General features: G+C 38.5%; 2 protein-coding genes and 1 long non-coding RNA gene across 6 annotated transcripts; 2 read left to right on the forward strand and 1 right to left on the reverse strand.

The window, feature by feature from the left end:
* Positions 1-352: 352 nt before the first annotated feature.
* Positions 353-3,425, reverse strand: LOC106950154 (uncharacterized). The gene is made up of 2 exons (XR_001425558.1): positions 3,197-3,425; positions 353-2,215 (listed from the first exon to the last, which is right to left on the reverse strand). It is a non-coding gene; the product is annotated as an uncharacterized LOC106950154 (long non-coding RNA).
* A 1,217-nt stretch (positions 3,426-4,642) lies between these two features.
* cmtr1 (cap methyltransferase 1) lies at positions 4,643-13,773 on the forward strand. Of its 4 annotated transcripts, none has more exons than XM_015036809.1 (24): positions 4,643-5,033; positions 5,938-6,039; positions 6,290-6,450; positions 6,589-6,747; positions 6,841-6,933; positions 7,023-7,094; positions 7,394-7,488; positions 8,280-8,352; positions 8,454-8,652; positions 8,759-8,877; positions 9,007-9,103; positions 9,193-9,325; positions 10,734-10,913; positions 10,998-11,054; positions 11,145-11,202; positions 11,401-11,469; positions 11,561-11,692; positions 11,805-11,930; positions 12,020-12,111; positions 12,380-12,448; positions 12,599-12,646; positions 12,780-12,892; positions 12,985-13,093; positions 13,431-13,566. In XM_015036809.1, exons 2-24 carry the CDS (start codon positions 5,943-5,945, stop codon positions 13,564-13,566), a joined length of 2,487 nt encoding a protein of 828 aa, XP_014892295.1. In that variant the 5' UTR covers positions 4,643-5,033; positions 5,938-5,942. The 4 variants fall into 4 exon arrangements, with proteins under 4 accessions (XP_014892295.1, XP_014892296.1, XP_014892297.1 ...); XM_015036810.1 differs by having other exon boundaries at positions 4,643-4,850; XM_015036811.1 differs by having other exon boundaries at positions 4,643-4,790.
* A 1,408-nt stretch (positions 13,774-15,181) lies between these two features.
* hebp2 (heme binding protein 2) lies at positions 15,182-18,672 on the forward strand. The gene is made up of 5 exons (XM_015036813.1): positions 15,182-15,291; positions 15,439-15,592; positions 16,734-16,869; positions 17,414-17,594; positions 18,086-18,672. Exons 2-5 carry the CDS (start codon positions 15,518-15,520, stop codon positions 18,270-18,272), a joined length of 579 nt encoding a protein of 192 aa, XP_014892299.1. The 5' UTR covers positions 15,182-15,291; positions 15,439-15,517; the 3' UTR covers positions 18,273-18,672.
* Positions 18,673-18,699: the final 27 nt, after the last annotated feature.

Here is an 18,699-nt window from a genome sequence, read left to right on the forward strand (position 1 = left end):
TTTGCAGTACTGTTCAAATTGATATTATCTATACATCAAATAAATTAGAAAGACACACTCTTGATATTATAGATTCATATTCTATTACTGACTTTTATACTTGGGCAAAAATAATTTTCTATTTCTAAAATTATAATATATAATAGTCCCCCTTTTTAAACATGTTTGTTTTATCTGTTTACTTTCATTTCTGTCAAATCTTCACACTAGTAGAGACAAATTATACACGTGTCGCATGCTGACATCTAGTGGACACAGCAGGTACTGCTGCCTTCTTTCATGTAAGTTTTAGCAAACTAGTAAATAGGCCAATGTCTTGATGTCACAGAAAACACAAGTCACACCCCTTACCTGAGGTTTTTTAATGATTTATTGAAACATAAACAATTGCGCACAATGTTTATTAAGGTGCTTTGTTGTGCATCGGGTCCGTAAGGGCAAACCGACAGGCCATTCTGAAAAATTACATTTTTTTAAAAAATGTACTTTATTTACTGCACAGATTTCAGTAAACTTGCGATAAGTCTTATATTGGCTGTAGGAAGCATAAGCACTGTCATTTAAATCTCTTAGTGCAACAGCTTTGTTTTCAATATATGTAGCGAAGGCATTATATGCCTTCAAACCACAATCCTGCATCAAATACGTTACTGCATTATCAAATACAACTTCTTTTTTTTTTAAATCACACAGTGTCCCTATAAATATACTACTTCCTTACACTTTTTTCCTCTCATGTCTCAGTTGTAAGCTGGTCTTAAGATTGTTTATATCTAAAGAAGATCTTTAGGGATCACCCTACTTATCATAACCTGTTAATATGCTACATTTTCTTTTACAGTCATGCTATTGGCATAACCTTCTCATTGCTTTTGCAAAGAGGTTTCAATATGATCATCATTACAATTATAGTCTAACTGCTCCTATTTACATTCATTGTGCTGTCAAAGTTCATTTTCTCCATTAAAAATCGCATCAAGCACAAACAAGTACACAGCGACAAAAAGGTACATTTTTTTGTTAAGAGACCTCCAACGGTCATTCATCTACATTCAGATTACGATATTTGGAGTGCAACCGAGAGAGATCCATGCGGATTCACCTGTTGACCCAAGGTGGCATCCAGGATGGCTGTCCTGGTTTCTCTGCTCGGCAACAACAAATGAGCCCGGCTGGTTGTCTCCAGGTCCACCTTACAAAATAAGCAGGAAGGACTCAATGTCCTGCACTACTAATCTCATTTAGTGTTCAAGAAACACATGCATGGCTACTTATACAGGTAATGTTCACAGATAAGTGTAAGAGTACATATTTGTTAGCTTTCTAAAATTTTGACCAGAGTAGATTTTTTTCTCTCTCTCTTCTGAGATTTTGTTATGAGTCTTCACAGCATGGTGATTCTCTGATAGGATGTCTTTGGATAAGCATCACGACTAATTTTTTCCTTTTTTTTTTTTTCTTTTTTTTTTTTGCAAAATTGCGACTTCTAACTGAATAATCCCATGATAAGGCACGGGAAAACGGGAGAGCTGAGGATCCAAGTGCAACATGAGCCAAGTTCCAAAGAAACATCATTAGCTGCCTTTCCTTTTGTCTGTGCATCTTTAACATTCAACAAAAAAAATACTCTGCTGTGCAGAAGAAATAAAGGTACCTCTTATTGGGACCCATTTAAACAAAACTGTAAGGCAACACGCTTGTCAGTCCAAACACAACAAAATAATAATACTAAATTGTTAGAACTTCGGTAAATGTTGAACCTGAATCAGAAAATGGGAAACCGCAAACAGCAACATAAATATACGATGAGTAAGTTTGCAGTTGTTGATATTTTTGGGAAATAATCATGTTTAATTTCATAAAACCTGTGACTCAAAGACTGAAGATTGGAATAAAAACTGCCAAATGGTAGAATACTTCTGTCATCAGTATCTCTAAAGATTTTGTCTGTTTTTTTCAAAATCCAGAAAACAACCGTCACAAGGAAAATACTTTCTAAATAACCCACATGAATATATATGCATATATATACAAAAGAAACTTGGTGTCTCCTTCATCTCTTTCATCTGAAGAGGTGAGTGGACGGCTTGCAGTGGAGTGTGAGCTGGCGGGAGCTGTAGCCGGACAAACCCATACCAATCAGACCCATCAGGAGGGCCAGGCGTGGCGTGGCAGTGCTCTCCCGGCTCTGCAGCATCGTCTGGGCTGCCTGGGTCTAGAAAAAAAAAAAGAAAAAAAAAACAATATAGGAGTATAAGAGCTATCCATCTCCACTAATTTGCAGCTATGTCTTTTCTGCCACTGGCAAATGAACAATCTGAAAAATGTGACCCTTCAAGATTAGTCTAATTCCAGTATTGGTCTTTTCCAATGTCTGTTTGACTTTGTTTCTTTGAAAATGGAAGATGTTTTGCAAGTTTTTGTAAGTTATTTCTGAAGCTTGAGCAGATACAGGACACCAAAAAGCATTCCTGATTGTATTATTTTTTTTATGTAAAAATGCTTGCTGTAAAAGCTAAATTCAAACCACCTACATCTTTTTGCATCTCATCAGAACATACAACAAATACTTCAGTTCATTCATCCTCACTTATGTTTGATTCTGCATCAAACTTCAGAACAACATCTCAGCAACACAAAAGATAAACCCACGCTCCAATCTTTTAAATGTACATTTACATTAGAGCTCTAAGGTTCATCTGCATGTGTCTGAAATAACAATCAGGACAAATGGCTTTGATGCAACTGCAACAGAGATCCAATTAGAGGGTATTTGCTCGACCTGAAGACAACTTCAAATCAAATCCATTTAAAGACAGGCTACTGTGGTTCTCTATCCTAATCCTGCCATGACTCAGACAAATGTAAGCTCTTTGGAAATCAGGGTTGTTGTTAGACAGAAATTTCTAAAAGATGCTATGTCGATTACCAAAATTTGTATTTTTAGTTGAAAAAAATTGACTTTAAATATGCATAAGGTGCATAGAGAGATAAGTAACACAACACTGTGCAGCATAATTTATTCACAGCCACATAATTCTTCATTCAAAACAATCAAAAGATATGCAACTCCTGGACTCAGCGCAGGCTTTGTTGGAATTTCCGTCCCTGATTTGCCACTGTAGAGCTACAGCGAAGTCTAAAGCGATCTGAAATCTATCCACACAAGAAGAGCATCTGAAAGCATCACACAAACCTGCAGATATCTGATATATCCAGGGGTCAGGCGAGGGATGCGAAAAAACATTCTTGCTCCCTTTGGTGCTTTACAGTTGAAGCCACAAAACTCCTCTGCAACTTGCCCTCAGGAGCTGCTGCGGGGCAACTGTATCCCACTGTGTCTTTGCGTGGAGGCAACAACAGCTCTCCCCGGTGTCTGCAGGCAAGAACACTTCGATCAGATGATCTGCTCTAGGGAAATCCAGTCCCTACAGGTTGTATATAAACCTTGGCTGTATTGTCATTGCGTAAGCTGGAAGGTTTGTGCGTATCGTTGTGTGTGTGTGTGTATTTGTGTCACTGATGGATTAGCAGATCCACTGGCGACACGGTGGATTATTATACCTGGGATAGATGTTCCAAGTCTTTTGTCCACCAATTAAGAGCAGGGAAATATACACTAACATACAACAAAGGATAACAAAGCTCCACTTCAGTGACGTCTACTGGGACACTGCTAAGTAGTTTTAGCAATTAAGAACAATTAAAGTTTGTTCCCAAACCACTGAAAGTGGTACAGAGGAATCTGGCACAGCTGTCTGAAACAACATTTTCTACTCCTATTCATCATCTGTGATGGCAGAAGTCCACCAGTCACTTCAGACAGATGAAAATAAACACAAACATAAATGTTGAGGAAGTATTTTTTTTAATCAAAACAAACACTCATAATATAACAGATAAAATAGAGTTCTTTGTGCAGAAATTTGTTTTTGAAAAAATTCAGTTTTTGCAGCCTCTAACAAGTTACTGTTATTATTATAACTACTACTTTATTTTAGAATTGTTCTGTATTTAGGCCCATCCATCTACCCATTTATCCTGATTAATACTGATTGCTGTCCTTCCTGAAGAAAGCAAGGTCAGCATGATGCTGACAACACTATTTCATGTAGGGGATACTGTGATTATGGTGGTTTAAAATTTTAGATTTTTGCCACATATAGCACTTCTGCTTGTACTTATTTCCTCCACTTTAAAAATTACAGTCATATTACATTCAAATTTTACTGAAAGTTTAATTTATTTCAATAACTCGATTCAATTAGTTTCTCAAATAGTTTCCCAAATACAAGTCTTATGAATATTTTTGAAAGGCAATTTGTAATTTTCAATGTAAAAAATAAACAAGTTGCAGTTTAAAATGATTCTTAAGACCCAAACATTACAAATACGTATCATAAAAAACTACAAGGAAAGAAACTAAAGTATTTTAAACACGTTTTGTATCCAAGCAGTATTTTAAAACCACTGTAAATATTTTGCCACATCCTACGAGCATTTAGCCTTGTTTCACTACTTACGGCTGAGAAGTAATCTAAGGAAGAGAAAATTTAAAATTATAAACACGCTGTAAGAACAAAACACCTCAGTTAAAAAAAAAAAAAAAAAACTCCATGCTGTTGTGTTGGGAGACTCTCGGAAGTTACGTCATCTCTATGCGTCCGTCTGAGAAGAAGGACGCTCTGTTTACGGAGAGCGGGCTAATGTTAACTTCAGAAACTGCTTTTTTGGCACATTTTTCTATCAAAATAAAATTCTTACTCGAACGTTTTGAAACATTTATGACAGTAAGTCCCAGTCGGTGTTATTTCCCCTCAGAAGAGTGAGGCTTTTCCCCCTCCGAGCTGGTAAAACAAAAAATAGTTGTCTAACATTGCACGCTAACGGCTAATGCTGCGTAGTTTCATTTCATTGAAAACAGACTGCAGTAGCCCGTTACATTTGTTTACGCCTGTTGGTGTTTTCTACAAAAACATATCACGGGGACTGACATGGGCCTGTACTCAATACATTTACCACATAATCGATAGGTAATGGTTTGACTGTTGTTTGTTTGTGTGTAGTTCCTGGCAGGTATGTTGAAGTTGTTGAATTGGAGGGAGAAGGGGGATTTTATTCCTTGTTTAGCTGCAATTAAGTAACACAAACAGCCTTAAAAATTTGAAACTGAAATTTACTATTAAAGTATCATATATTCTGTGCTTGCAATTATTGAAAAAAATATTAGACACACGCTGTTCCTTTTTAAATTATATTTAACTATTTTCATCCTGGAAAATAAATAGTACATCCTTCTTGCTCAAACATAGCAGATAATTAGGCTTAAAATATTACCTTGCTTTCATGAAAACTCAAAAATATCCATAAAAATGTGTTATGTGAATTCTTTACATTTAAAAAATAAAACATGAATAAAAAAAGTCAGTATATGTTAGGATAGTCACAAGTCAGATCTTATCAAGGGGAAATTAGTTAATTCCAATTGCTGGCCAATAAATTGGTGCATCTCCATTTCACTCTGCATTAGAACGACAGTCCCCAGTTGTGCCTCCCCATATTTACACACTCAATCTCCTAACTGTGATGTCAATAGTACCATGGAAAATGGAGCAAGAAATTATATAATTTTACATACTACAAGTTTATTATGAGCGAAGTGTTTGGTTTCTATTTCAGTTGTGTCTGTCTTGTGTTTGTATTCAAAATTTCAATCGATTATTTATACTCATCCATAATGTCGCAAAGTAAAACGGATTAAAACGTCCACTCACAATTGTTCGTTGTTGTCCTGGTGTTTATCTGCTGAAGTTGTAATCCCATTACAGAACTTTTTTTTTTTTTTTTTTTTTTTTTTTAGCAGTGATTCTTGGTTGAAATCACATTGACTTGAAACAGTTTTTGTTTTCACCATTGCTCTTCTGTTTTGTTTTTTAGCTATAATGAAAAGAAGAGCAGATGCAACATATTCACCTCTGCAGGGGACGAAGAGGCGGCTCGAAGAAAGCAGCTCAGATGAAGAGTCATTGTCTAGACAAGGTAAGTAAATTTATGTTCACCATTAACGAACAAAATGCGATGGCAGTTTAAAAGAATTAATTAAGTGCTCTTTGTGTGCTAACCGGACTAACATCATGTGCTTTTTGCACGTTTTCAGTATGGATTTGATGAGCTAAATTTGCCCTAAATCTGTCAATTCCAGATGTTTTTAAACAAAAAGTGATAATATCCTAAACCTCATAGACTGACACACACGTATTGTTCTATTTGTACGTGTCTTCTTGTCCAGACTCGAGCCAAAATGACTCCCTCAGTGACCAGGAGGATCACAGGCCGAGCTTCTCCATGCCGTCCATATCGACATCCTCCTTTGATGCCCAAGACAACGACGACTCCGCTCAGACCTCCTCGAAGTTCTCCATGTACAACAGCGTGTCGCAGAAGCTCATGGTGATCAAATCAAAACCTCGTCTTATATGTCTAGATATTTTGAGATTTCTGAAAACTTACTACTTTGTAGTCAGATTGTTCAGAAGAGTAATTAAATGCTGTGTTTTAATAACGTTTCTATCATGTCTTCTTCCTCAGGCAAAAATGGGCTTTAGAGAAGGAGAGGGTCTGGGTAAGTTCAGCCAGGGGCGCAAAGAGATCGTGGAGGCTTCCACCCAGCGTGGAAGGAGGGGCCTGGGGCTCACGCTGCAGGGTTTCCAGGGAGAACTCAATGTTGACTGGCGGGATGAACCAGAGGTCAGCGAAACCAGTGGTCACCTTTTGTTGTTTTCACCACTTTTTCTTTAGACATGTTTTATTGGAACAAAGATCTCAACTTTGTCCTCACAGCCCAGTGCAACTGAGAAAGTCAACTGGTTTCCAGAATGCACCACAGAGACCCCAGATGCAGATGAGCTGAGGGACTGGTTGATTCTGGGACCGGTAATTTATCAGCTTTGACACTTTTATTCTTGTTTTTTTTTTTTTTTTTGCTTTATTTAAATTTAAGTCTTTGTTTTGTCTCCTGGCAGAGAAAACTAAAGATTGAGGATGAAACTGAGTTTTGTACAGAAGATCTTCTTCACACGCTTCTACGCTGCAAGGTGATATTGAAAATACCAGTTGTTTATTATGTCTGATGTAATATCAGAACTGAAGGAAATAAAAGCAGATTGACTAATTATGGGATACCCAGGTACTAAACTCAAAGAGAAGTTTTGTCCTGATAATTTATGTGTATTTCATCTACAAAGAACATTTCAGTCTTTAAACTTTTTAAGCCCAAGCGTTCTTCAGGAAAAAAACCCCCCCCCCCCCCAAAATGTTCTCTTATGCATTATTGTTAAACTTTCATGGTGTTGGGTTCTTTTATCGTCTTAATCCAAAATGTTGCGGTATGTAGACGGTGTTTGACGATCTGGAGGGCGAGGAGATGAGGAGAGCCCGAACACGCTCGAACCCTTATGAGACGATCAGAGGAGGAATCTTTCTCAACAGGTAAAGGTTTATCACTAGCTGCTCTTTTTTAACTCTAGATAATGTCAAAATAATGTTTTTTTTTCTATCTTTGCTCCATTGTATAAGTTCAATTTGTCCAACTCCAAATTATAGGGGTTTTTTAGGTTACAAAACATACTTACAAATTAGAATTATCTCATTTGTCATTTAAAAATTATTCATTTAAAAAAGTAATTAGATTATTTTTATTTCTAAAAATATTAATTTTTACTAATTGCATGACAACTCAGTGAAAGATCAAAGCTGTATGTTCATTAACGTTCTCCTTTTTTTTCATTTATATTCTCAACTGAACGCAGCATGTGAGAAAATACAGAGTGAAAGTGTAAAAGCCGGGCAGATAGAGAATTGCCATCTATAAATACCACATGGTAGAAACCTTTAAGATGTGTCAAGTATGGAAAGTCTCCTTAAGAGATTTTGACAGTAGGATAAATCTGCTGATTTACGTTTTCTCTAAAAGAAAAATAAACCATTCTGAGCCCAAAAAACACATCTACAACAGTGAAGCAAGGTTTATAAAGATGCTACAGCTGTAGCCACTATGACAGATCCAAACGCCTTGAAAGCAAAAACTAAATGGAATAACTTTCATTACCTTTCATAATTAACCAGTTATTCACTAAATGTAATAACTTTCATTACCTTTAGTAATTAACCAGTTATTCCACAATTACAATTTTAATGGCATAAAAATGTTGAAAAGCAAGGAATTTTGTGTTTAAAAATGTTCCCGCTTTGTCATCTCGTCACGCTTTCTCTGTATTTAGAGCAGCCATGAAAATGGCCAACATCGATCACTGCTTTGACTACATGTTCACCAATCCAAAAGATTCTCAAGGGGTGAGCATATAGCGCCTAATACACGCGGCATTGAACTTCTGGTTACAAAACGCAGACCCACATAAGCACATCGATCAAATAAACTCTCTCGTATTGTGTAGAAATCCCTGGTGAAGGACCGCGAGGGCGAGCTTCTGTACTTTGGCGACGTCTGTGCCGGGCCCGGCGGCTTTTCGGAGTACATCCTGTGGAGGAAACGTTGGCACGCTAAAGGCTTCGGGATGACGCTGAGAGGGCCGTGCGATTTCAAACTGGAGGATTTCTACGCCGCGCCCAGCGAGTTGTTTGAGCCTTACTACGGTGTGTTGATAAAACCGTCACGTCTCGGAGGGCAGAAGAGAGGCGTCTTATATTCGAGATCATAAATGATTCAGTGGAAGCTTGACCTGTGCCGTGTGCGTCTCAGGTGAGGGTGGAGTGGACGGGGACGGTGACATTACTCTGCCTGAAAACGTGACCGCGTTTCGTAACTTTGTCATGGAGAACACGGACAGAAGAGGGCTGCATTTCCTCATGGCAGACGGGGTAAGACGACTTCTAAGCAATAACCGCCTGAGGTTTTTTTCCTCACGTTTCAGAAACATGACGGTAAGCCCGGTGCTTTCAGTGGAGTCAGCTGGCGATCGGTTTTGATGTGATTTCTGGCATTGGTAGGGTTTCTCTGTGGAGGGCCAGGAGAACATCCAGGAGATTCTCACCAAGCAGCTGCTGCTCTGTCAATTCCTCACTGCCCTCTCCACTCTCAGGACAGGTACAAGTGTGTGTAAATGTTTTCCGAAAACTCAACAAAATAGTGGAGCTCTCTCTAAATAAATCTATTATTTTTCTTCTTCCTTCCAGGTGGACATTTTGTATGTAAAACCTTTGACCTCTTCACTCCTTTCAGCGTGGGTTTGGTGTACCTGCTCTACCTCTGCTTCGACAGGATCTCTCTCTTCAAACCCGTCACCAGCAGGCCAGCCAACTCTGAGAGGTGACAAAATGATCCAGACGAGTTTATTTGTGACGAACTCAGGAATGAGGCATCTAGATTGCTCATACCTGAGAAGTATTTAGGCCTCATAACAATGAATCTCTGTATAGATCAGTAACCGGGTTTCAAAGTCGGGTTTTTATGGTTATAACAACTTAAGATCCGCTGAGGTTTTTTTCTTCTTCCTGCTGTTGGCCTGGAATCACGCAGCAGCATTTTGGATGAACTGCAGCTGTCTGATTGATCTTTTTTTTTTATTCATTGACACCATTATTTACTTTTGTTTTAACCCCACTGAGTGTAGTTCGGTGCTAATTTATGGGACAAAAACCAATGACTACAGCTTTTACTTAAATAAGCTGCACACTCCAGAGGTTTTATGGTCAAAGTAATAGTGGTTTTAGAGCATTTGAAGTGTTGTAAACCTTTTCCATATTCAGTAGCTTTGAACATCGACCTTATAAAGGTTTTACGAGACTAAGATCTAGAGGTGATTTAAGGCTGGTTTTGTCACCACTGCTTGGGGTTTTTTTTATTTTTATTTAATACTTAATATCTTACAGAATTCTATTTATCTCTTTATACTTTTCTGTTTCCTGTTATAATAGCAGTTGGCCTAAATATTAGTCACCATTGTACTGCAGCTCAATTGAAATTTTGAATTTAGAAATGCTTTTAATTATAAGTCTGAGCCACAAGTGCTGGCCACATTGTTTAAAGCACTATTCCCAGCTTGAGTTGTTAGAAATGTGCAGTGTAAATAATTTTGACCTTGAGTCATCAGTACTTTCTAGTTCTTTCAATGTTGTGCTAAAAACTATAAATGATCACTTTTGTCTCGTTTTTATATATCCAAAAAAATTCACCATCTCTCAGGTATGCATGATTTAAACTAGTCCAGTTAGATTCCATCAATAACCTCCTTGTCGTCTGTCGCTGCCAGTTCTGTCTGCAAGATTGACCTAAAACTAAGCTTAATTAACTAAATTAGTCAATCTATTTTTGTTTTTGTTTTTTTGTTTTTTTTGCTTTTGGTCAGATATTTGTGGTACAGTTTCCTCCTTTAACCTGTTGATCTCAGGTTGTCATTCACAATGACAGGGGTGTCAAACTCCAGTCCTCAAGGGCCGCTGTCCTGCAGTGTTTAGATGTGCCACAGGTAAAAAACAGTGGAATGAAATGGCTTAATTACCTCCTCCCTGTGTAGATCGGTTCTCCTGAGCCTTGCTAATGACCTAATTATTCTTTTCAGGTGTGGTGTAGCAGAGGCACATCTAAAAGTTGCAGGACAGAGGCCCTTGAGGACTGGAGTTTGACACCCCTGTCACGAGAGGACCCAAATTTGGGTCCTCTAGTGACAGACAGGTTAAGTAAAGAAGCTACTGTCTTGTCTCCGTGTGACGTTCAGGTACATCGTGTGCCGCGGTCTGAAACCGGGTTCGGATGCAGTCAGAGAGTACATGTTCAGAGTCAACCTGAAACTGAACCAGCTCAGGAACAGGGACAACGATGTTACAGAGGTGGTTCCACTGAGCATCATAAAGGACGACACAGACTTCTACCAGTTCATGGTCAACTCCAACGAGAGGTAAGGACGCCGTTTTCAACGTGTTTTACCAGCTGCTTGTTTAACAACATTCCTGACAAAGACTGAATACTGCTGTGACTTCAGCCTCTGTGTAGTCCAGATCAAGGCCTTGGCGAAGATCCACGCTTACGTCATGGACCCGTAAGCAAACCCAACTGGGTGCAATATTTGTGTTAACTCATAATCAGATGACTGTCATGTCTGACAACGACTGTGTTGCCATATTTAAAGGTCGCTCTCGGAGCCGAGACAAGCCGACATCAGGAAGGAGTGCTTAAAGCTTTGGGGGGTGAGTGGAGAAACTGTAAACTCTAAGATTGACTGTATTTTGAACACCTTCTTTTCCAGAGAGAATTTTAAAAAAGTAGACATCAATATGTATGAATTTCTTTTGAAAGAGCTGAATAATTAATTTTCCTATTTTTTTATTTTCCACATAATTGTTGTTTTATACTGTCACTTATGGTTAACTGGTTTCTGATTCCAGGTACCAGACAAAGCCAGAGTCGCTCCTTCTTCCTCCGACCCAAAAAACAAATTCTATGAGCTGACAAAGGTTTGACATGAAAGATATGGACATATTTTTATCTTGAAAAAGATCAAATGTTGTGTTTAAAGTGATTTTTCTTTCCTCTGTTCTGCCTCAGAACTCAGATGTCGATGCGTTCCAGAGTAAGATAACTCCTCTGGACTCCAAGACGCTCAGTAAGCTGCGACAAATTTTTGACTACAGGTGCATCGTGGGAGGCGGAGAGCAGATCTTCCTGCTTGCGCTGGGGGTAGGTCTGAAGGGACAGGGTTTCTGGTATATTTTATTTATATCTAGAGCACTAGCAGAGTGCTAATTATGTGCTTTTTTTAAAACTCATTCTCTGCTATCTGACTGTGTAGAAGTCTCAGATATACACGTGGGATGGGAAAATGCCCCTGCGCTGGAAGAAAATTGAAAATTTCAAGCTGGAGCTGCCAAGGGAAACACTCCTCAGCGTGGAGATTGTTCAAGAACTGAAAGGGGAGGTGAGAACCGGGCCGAATCTTAATGTTTATAAAGACAAAACAAGTGGAAACAAAAGAATCAAATGTAACACCATCTGTCTGGTTCTCAGGGTAAAGCTCAGCGCAGAATCAGTGCTGTCCATGTAATGGATGCACTGATTCTTAATGGCACTGATGTAAGAGATCAGCACTTCAACCAGCGGTAAGATGTCGGCTCTGTTACAAAGTCATCTGGATTTATCTTTAAAACATGCTATTTTGTTTGCTTTGGATTCACTCAAAGCATTTTTAGGAATCGGAACGTTTCTCTTCTTGGGAACATACATGTGTGTTTTTGGCCCCTCAAGTGATATCTGTACTGCAGACATCAATCGCAACTTAAAAAAAAAAAAACCTGTGAAAAGAGCTGAGAGATGTTACTGTTGGCCACAATTTTCTTGTTTATGCTTTGTGGTTTTTAAAATGTGCAGAATCCAGATGGCTGAGAAGTTTGTGAAGGCGGTGGCAAAACCCAGCAGAACGGACATGAACCCGATCAGGTGACGACCGAACCAAATTCAGCCATTTTTACCACTTCTTTCACTTTTGACTGGAAAACATTACACTTAAATTACGAGTATATTACATTTTATTGTCAAAATTCATCTCAAATTTGAAAGCTTGAAATGCTTTTTTTTCCTCCCAACCAGAGTCAAGGAAGTTTACAGACTGGAGGAAATGGAGAAAATCTTTGTCAGGTAAAAAATTGATCTCCCATTGGCAACCTGTAGTTATAGGGTTTCTGTGTTTTCTTTAAGACCAGTGCTATTTTATTTGTTTTCATAAGAAATTGTCTCCAACGATGCAAATTGATCTCTTTTTGTCCCTCAGACTAGAGATGAAGATGACCAAGAGTTCAGGAGGCGTCCCTCGTCTGTCCTACACCGGCAGAGATGACCGCCACTTCCTTCCCACAGGCCTCTATATCATTAAAACTGTCAATGGTGAGTATTTGTGCTTTTCAATGTCTAGCAGTGGATGTGTTAAAATATAAAAATAAAAGCAAAACTCAGTTTTTCTTCCTGTCGCCCTTCAGAGCCGTGGACGATGGCATACAGCAAAAACTCAAACAAGAAGTTTTTCTATAACAAGTTAACCAAGGAATCGACTTATGATATGCCACCAAATGCTGCTGCTCCTTTCCGGTATGTATACGCCTTTCTGTTCAGTCCTACGATACATCGCAAAAGTATCAATACCCTGTTAAGATGAAGGGGTGTGAAGTGTTAAAAGCTTTAACTGGCGATGATAGACCAACAGAAAGTAAAGTGGAAGGAAAACATTGTTCCCAGAGTGGAGCTTTGCAGTCCACATTGTTATTTGTGATAAACTTTGAAAACCAAGTGTTGTTTTCCTTCCGCTTATAACTTTGCACAACTTTTTGGTGGTCAGCTACATAGAATCCTAATCAAAGACAGTAAGTAAATAAATGTAAGAAAAGTTGATCATCTCTGAAATATCTGGTTTGTTTTAATTCCTCAGCGTCTGTCACTCTGAGCGACTCTTCTGGGCCTGGGTGGAAGGAGTCATCGTCCACGATTCCCAGACCCGAACGGACCCAGAGAAACTGTCCAAAAAGGAGTTTTTAACCTTCATCCATCAACATCACCAGTACTGAGCAAAGTAATGAACCTTCAAGAGCTTCGTCAGCTGCAGACCGTCCTCTGAGGCACAAAGTGATGGAGCGCCTCGGAAAAGGCCGTGTGATCCATTGATCATTATTTATTTGACAATAAAAGGACGAAAAAGTCGTCAGATTATAAAATGTTTTTTTATGTGGCCACTCAACTTATTGTTCATTCATTAAACTGCTTTAAGACCACTATCAAGCTCCTTGCTTTGATGACTTTCAGGGAAGTTTTTTTGAACTGAAGGTATGAATTATTGGCTGTCCTTTGAACCAGTTTGCTTCCTCAATGTTTCCTCCGCCCTCAGTGAACTACACTGAATCATTCTGCCTTACACCACAATATGGAGACAATGAAAACGATGCTGTTGTTTTTACCATGCCTTGACCTCTCTTGTGCATCTGTGTTTTCTCAACTTCTTGATAGGTGATATACTTCGCTGTGCTTTCATACATCACTTTATCAATGACAGATGGGATTTTAATGGTTAAACTATGCATCAGTGTCTGTATTGTCAGTGTAGCCTTCTTTAAAACTTAAATACAAGTTCAACTTGTAACGCCATGACTCGTCTTCTTCACAGAAGATGAAGCTGGATACTAAAACCAGCTGCAGCTCTGCTTTTTCCTCACTTTTTCCCAGCCTGGTTGTAGCAGCTCACTGTGTGTGACCTAAAACTCTGTTTTTAAGTTTGACTTCCTTCGCTTTTTGTGCCTGACAATTGTTGTAAATGCTGCAATGTACTTATTTTTCTGTTGAGTGAAATCTCAAGTTATTGGATGTAAATATTAAAGTTAGTGAATAAAGGGAAGACACTGTTACCACACTTTGGTGAAACTAGATTAAAGTCAGATAATCAAAGATATTTTAGAGCTTCATTTTTACCTGTTTTGCCCTCCATAACTTATGTTGCAATCTATAAATAGGTGTACTTTTTATTGCAGTGAAATAATGGAATACTAATTTTTTTTATTTATATATTTATTTTTTTGAAAAATCCAACTATTAATTTGATATATTTATTCACTGGGGTTAATAAAGGCCACACTAGGAAATAATTTCAATGAAAAACTTTACAATGCTAACGTATAAAACAGAAGTAGCTGTAGTGGAGCATTATTTAAAATGTATACTATTTAAAGGGCCAAAATGTGTGTGGAACTTTTAGCGATCCATCGCTTTTTGTCTCTTAGGTATAAATGTTTTGTTTCATAATACCCAAATTCTGTCGCTCTTCTGAATGGGTCAATAATATCCGTAATAATAATAATAATAATAATAATAATGCTGAAAGCAAGACAACAGGCCATTTAAGTAACTAAAAGAAAATTTGATGCTAGCATGAAATTGCTCCATATTGACAGTGACATATGCAATAAAAAGTGTCTCCACAACAACCTTGTTTAAGGTTTTTGAACACTTCTTTACCATTGTTGGTTAAACTGAATGAAATGTTTTTAAATGTTTTGCACCAAGAAACCATTTTTAAGTAACATAAATCTAAAATGACTGACATTATTTTGAAACCTGCCAAAATCGCCAGTTTTGTAACTCATCCTGTGACTCATTTTGAACATGTAACAATTGGGTCTTTTATTTTGAAGTTTGAGTCACTCAACCAATCAGACGTCAGAGGGTCGGTGACAGGAAGCGCTGTTGTGAAACGCAACATTGCTCGTTGCACCGTGGAGAGGATCAAACGCGCTTATCGATAGGTAACTGCTTCATTATTTTTGCAGCAATGTTAGAAATGAAACAGTTGGATGTATCTAAAGTTGGGGATAATGACACTCAAGCTAGAAGTTAAAAACAGGGCGTTGTTGGTGATGATGTAACCTCATTTTGTGCGGTTTCACTCTTAGATCTTCAGCTGTTTCCAGAAGTTTGAAAACTGAAGATTTGAGGATTTTCTCTTATTTGAGGAGAAGCTGCCCGTCGGTCATGCTGAAAGCTCTGGGACAAGCTTTTTTCTCCACCGGACTGCAGAGTCCTAAATTCACAGCAGAGGAGCCGAAGGTAAATTATTCTCAGTTGGCCCATAAAACCAGAACTTCAGACCTTTAAATGCTCTGTCCTCCCGACTATCATGGGACCACTTTTCTGGATGATGTAGATGAACTCAGTTCACAGTTACATGATTCAACAGCTGGTCTTATTATCTCTTAACACATTCACTGACTGAACCTCTCAGATAAAAAATAAGGACCATTTTTATCTGGTTCTCAGATAAAATGGTTCTCATTTTCTTTTTCTCCATCCTAACAGGCTTTATTTAGTTACTCACTGTTGAGTAAATATGCACCATGAACATGAAACATTTTGCACTTTGGGGATTTTTTTTTTCTTTTTAATATGTCATTGAGATCTTAATAATACTACATAGAATTGTTTTTAGTTGAGTAAAACATTTAGATCAAATAGGAATGGTGCTATGTTTTAAACTCAGTTTTACTATTGCAAACATTTTGTTCTATAAAATTAATTTTAGTTTAAAAAAAAGTTTGGGTTGAAAAAGGGACTTGAGCGACAAAATTGTATCAATATACTATATTTACCATTGTGTACAACTTTTGTATGCATAATGTCTGCTTTTTAAACACTGACAGACATACAGTCACTATATTCTGTGTTTACATACAGTGAATATAAAAAGTGTATGCAGCCGTACTGAAATTGCAGTTTTTAGAGATTTCAAACTATCGGCACACCAAAATGACCAAATCTGTTACAACAAAAACAACTTAGAGGAAGAAAAAAAAATTATTTAAACTAATGAATGGTTGAAGCACCTTCCCATTCAAATCCAACTTTCAGTGTTCTTGAGTCCAGCCTGTCATCAATTTTGCTAAATCTGATTAAGCTGCATATAAAGTCTGAGCATTTCTAGACATTTACTCATGTCCGTCCTTTAGCTAAAGCCATCGTTCACATAGAGTTAACAACGAATTAAAAAGGATCTCATTGTTCAAAGGTGACAATCAGGAGAAGTATGTAAAGATGAGATGCCCCCTGAAAGAAGATCAAAAACCGCTTTAACCGTGTATTATTTTTAGGGAAGCATTAATGATATTGTGATCATTTGAAAAGAAAATGCATAGCCCAGAAGTGAAAACACCACCAGCCTCAACTCTAATGACTATGGGTCTTTGTTTAACAGGGTCAGGACTATGAGATCCGCACCTACCATCCCACTAGGTGGATGAGCACCACTGTGAGTGGGATGCAGGGTGATGAATGTACGAGCACCGGCTTCCGCAGGCTCTTCCGCTACATTCAGGGCAACAACAAAACCAGTGAGTCCGTGTGAAACTTTGTCACATGAACAGAGAAGAGGGGGGTTGGGGGGGATAAGCCACCATATTTTGTTGTAACTTTGTGCATCCATTGTTGAGAGATGTTTTTTGTTTTTTTCTTATCCAAAGCACTGAACTTTACAGAATATTAGACACTTAATTAGAAAGAACCAGTCAAGTGAAGAAACGTGCAGAAAAACTGCAGCTCAAGACAAAGAAGTTGATGAATAAATGCAAGAGAAAGGGCACTTTAGTTCCTGCTCAGCAGTTTGCGGCGGCAGCGCTGCTTTTGTGTGACTCAGCAGTTTGCAGTAGCATTATTGATGATGTTATATATTGTTTGTGTTGTTCTACGCTGAAGTCTGCGTCAGAGGTTGGAGTCCTGCCTGTAAACACGGGGTTTAATCTTTTCAATCCACCATCTGGTCAGGGATCGTTTTGCAACAAAGTTTTGATACAAGCAACCGAACCCGATATCCCCCCAACAAAAGCTCGTCGTGTCTCAAACCGGGCACCTGTTGCATGCTTTTTCCTCCCTCTCTAGAGACCAAGGTGGAGATGACGGCACCTGTCACGTGCCGTGTGGACCCTGGAGCCGGCCCCGCCTGCGAATCTCAGTTTACCGTGTCCTTCTACATCCCAGATGAGCTTCAGGAAAACCCGCCTGAGCCCACCGACCCCGACGTGTTCTTGGAGGACCGGAAAGAGTTCACTGCATACGTCAGGTAATGGACACTGGCAAGAAACCAGAAAAATGCAGATGGGATGTCTCCTGTCCTGGTAGCATTGGCAAATAGACTTGTGGGTCTGGTTGCCATGGAGTGTCAGTTGTTGATTTGTAATTAATTGAATTAATGGCATATCTGGTTCTGGTATGTGATTGAAGACACTACAATAATTCTAGAGAGAACAACATGATGAACATTGCATCATTCACATCAAACCTCCAGTCAAGTTGGCGTTTCTAACCTTTGTGACTCAAACCAGGTTGATGTTGAAAGCACATTACTGCCATCTAGTGGACAGGGATATGCCCAATTTCAGCTAATTTGCATGTGAAATACCTTACTTTAGATCTGTTGTACGTGCCAAATATTAAATCGCCTCTTTAGCAAAAAAAAAAAATCGTTCAAATAATGTACACCTTTATTTTTATTTTAGATATAGTCGCGCAAATATAAAGGGCTTAAATTCTAATTCATGATCCTATTTCCAGGACTTATGGTGGTTTTTCCAATGAGAACATGAAGAGGGAAGAGCTGCTGAAGCTTTTGGAGAGCCTGAAGAGGGACGGCGTCGAATTTGTCGACAAGCCGTACTACACGGCCGGATACGACAGCCCCTTCAAACTGACCAACCGCAGGAACGAGGTGTGGGTCCTCAAGAAAGCAGAGCAGCAGTGAAGTTGCGCCTAGCAGCAACTTAACAAACGCTCAGACTAATGTTTGAAAAGCATGAGTCGGTAATTTACCGTTTTAAAGCACTTACTGACGTTGACGACAAGACCAAATACTTGGAAGATGCAGCAGTGATTGGTACTACATGTCCAGCAGGTGGCGCTAACTGGATTAAAAAGTGCCTTGATGTTTTATTTTTTTGTCTTGCATAATTTTTACATAATTTACATGCATAACATAATTTTTGCTTTTGATTGTGAGTGTTGTTTTACTGGTTTAAAAGGAGATTTTATTAACTAACAGAACAATTTGTTAACATGTAATAAATATGAAAGGGGCCAGTGTGGTTTTATAAAGCATCTGCTGCTATTGCTCCATCTGAGAATAAACAGACCAAAAATCTTGTCCCATCTCTCGTTAGGATGCTCAACAA

This window comes from Poecilia latipinna, unplaced genomic scaffold, assembly GCF_001443285.1.
Source record: "Poecilia latipinna isolate Pla-1442-1.1 unplaced genomic scaffold, P_latipinna-1.0 Scaffold381, whole genome shotgun sequence".
NCBI lineage: Eukaryota > Metazoa > Chordata > Actinopteri > Cyprinodontiformes > Poeciliidae > Poecilia > Poecilia latipinna.

Excerpts from the sequence above, each read along its gene's own strand:
- hebp2 (XM_015036813.1), top strand. The coding sequence starts at position 15,518 with ATGCTGAAAGCTCTGGGACAAGCTTTTTTCTCCACCGGACTGCAGAGT. Across the intron at positions 16,870-17,413 it reads TCAGGGCAACAACAAAACCA|AGACCAAGGTGGAGATGACG; the intron begins GTGAGTCCGTGT and ends CTCCCTCTCTAG. Across the intron at positions 17,595-18,085 it reads GAGTTCACTGCATACGTCAG|GACTTATGGTGGTTTTTCCA; the intron begins GTAATGGACACT and ends TCCTATTTCCAG.
- cmtr1 (XM_015036809.1), top strand. The coding sequence starts at position 5,943 with ATGAAAAGAAGAGCAGATGCAACATATTCACCTCTGCAGGGGACGAAG. Across the intron at positions 12,449-12,598 it reads ACGGACATGAACCCGATCAG|AGTCAAGGAAGTTTACAGAC; the intron begins GTGACGACCGAA and ends CCTCCCAACCAG. Across the intron at positions 12,893-12,984 it reads TATCATTAAAACTGTCAATG|AGCCGTGGACGATGGCATAC; the intron begins GTGAGTATTTGT and ends GTCGCCCTTCAG.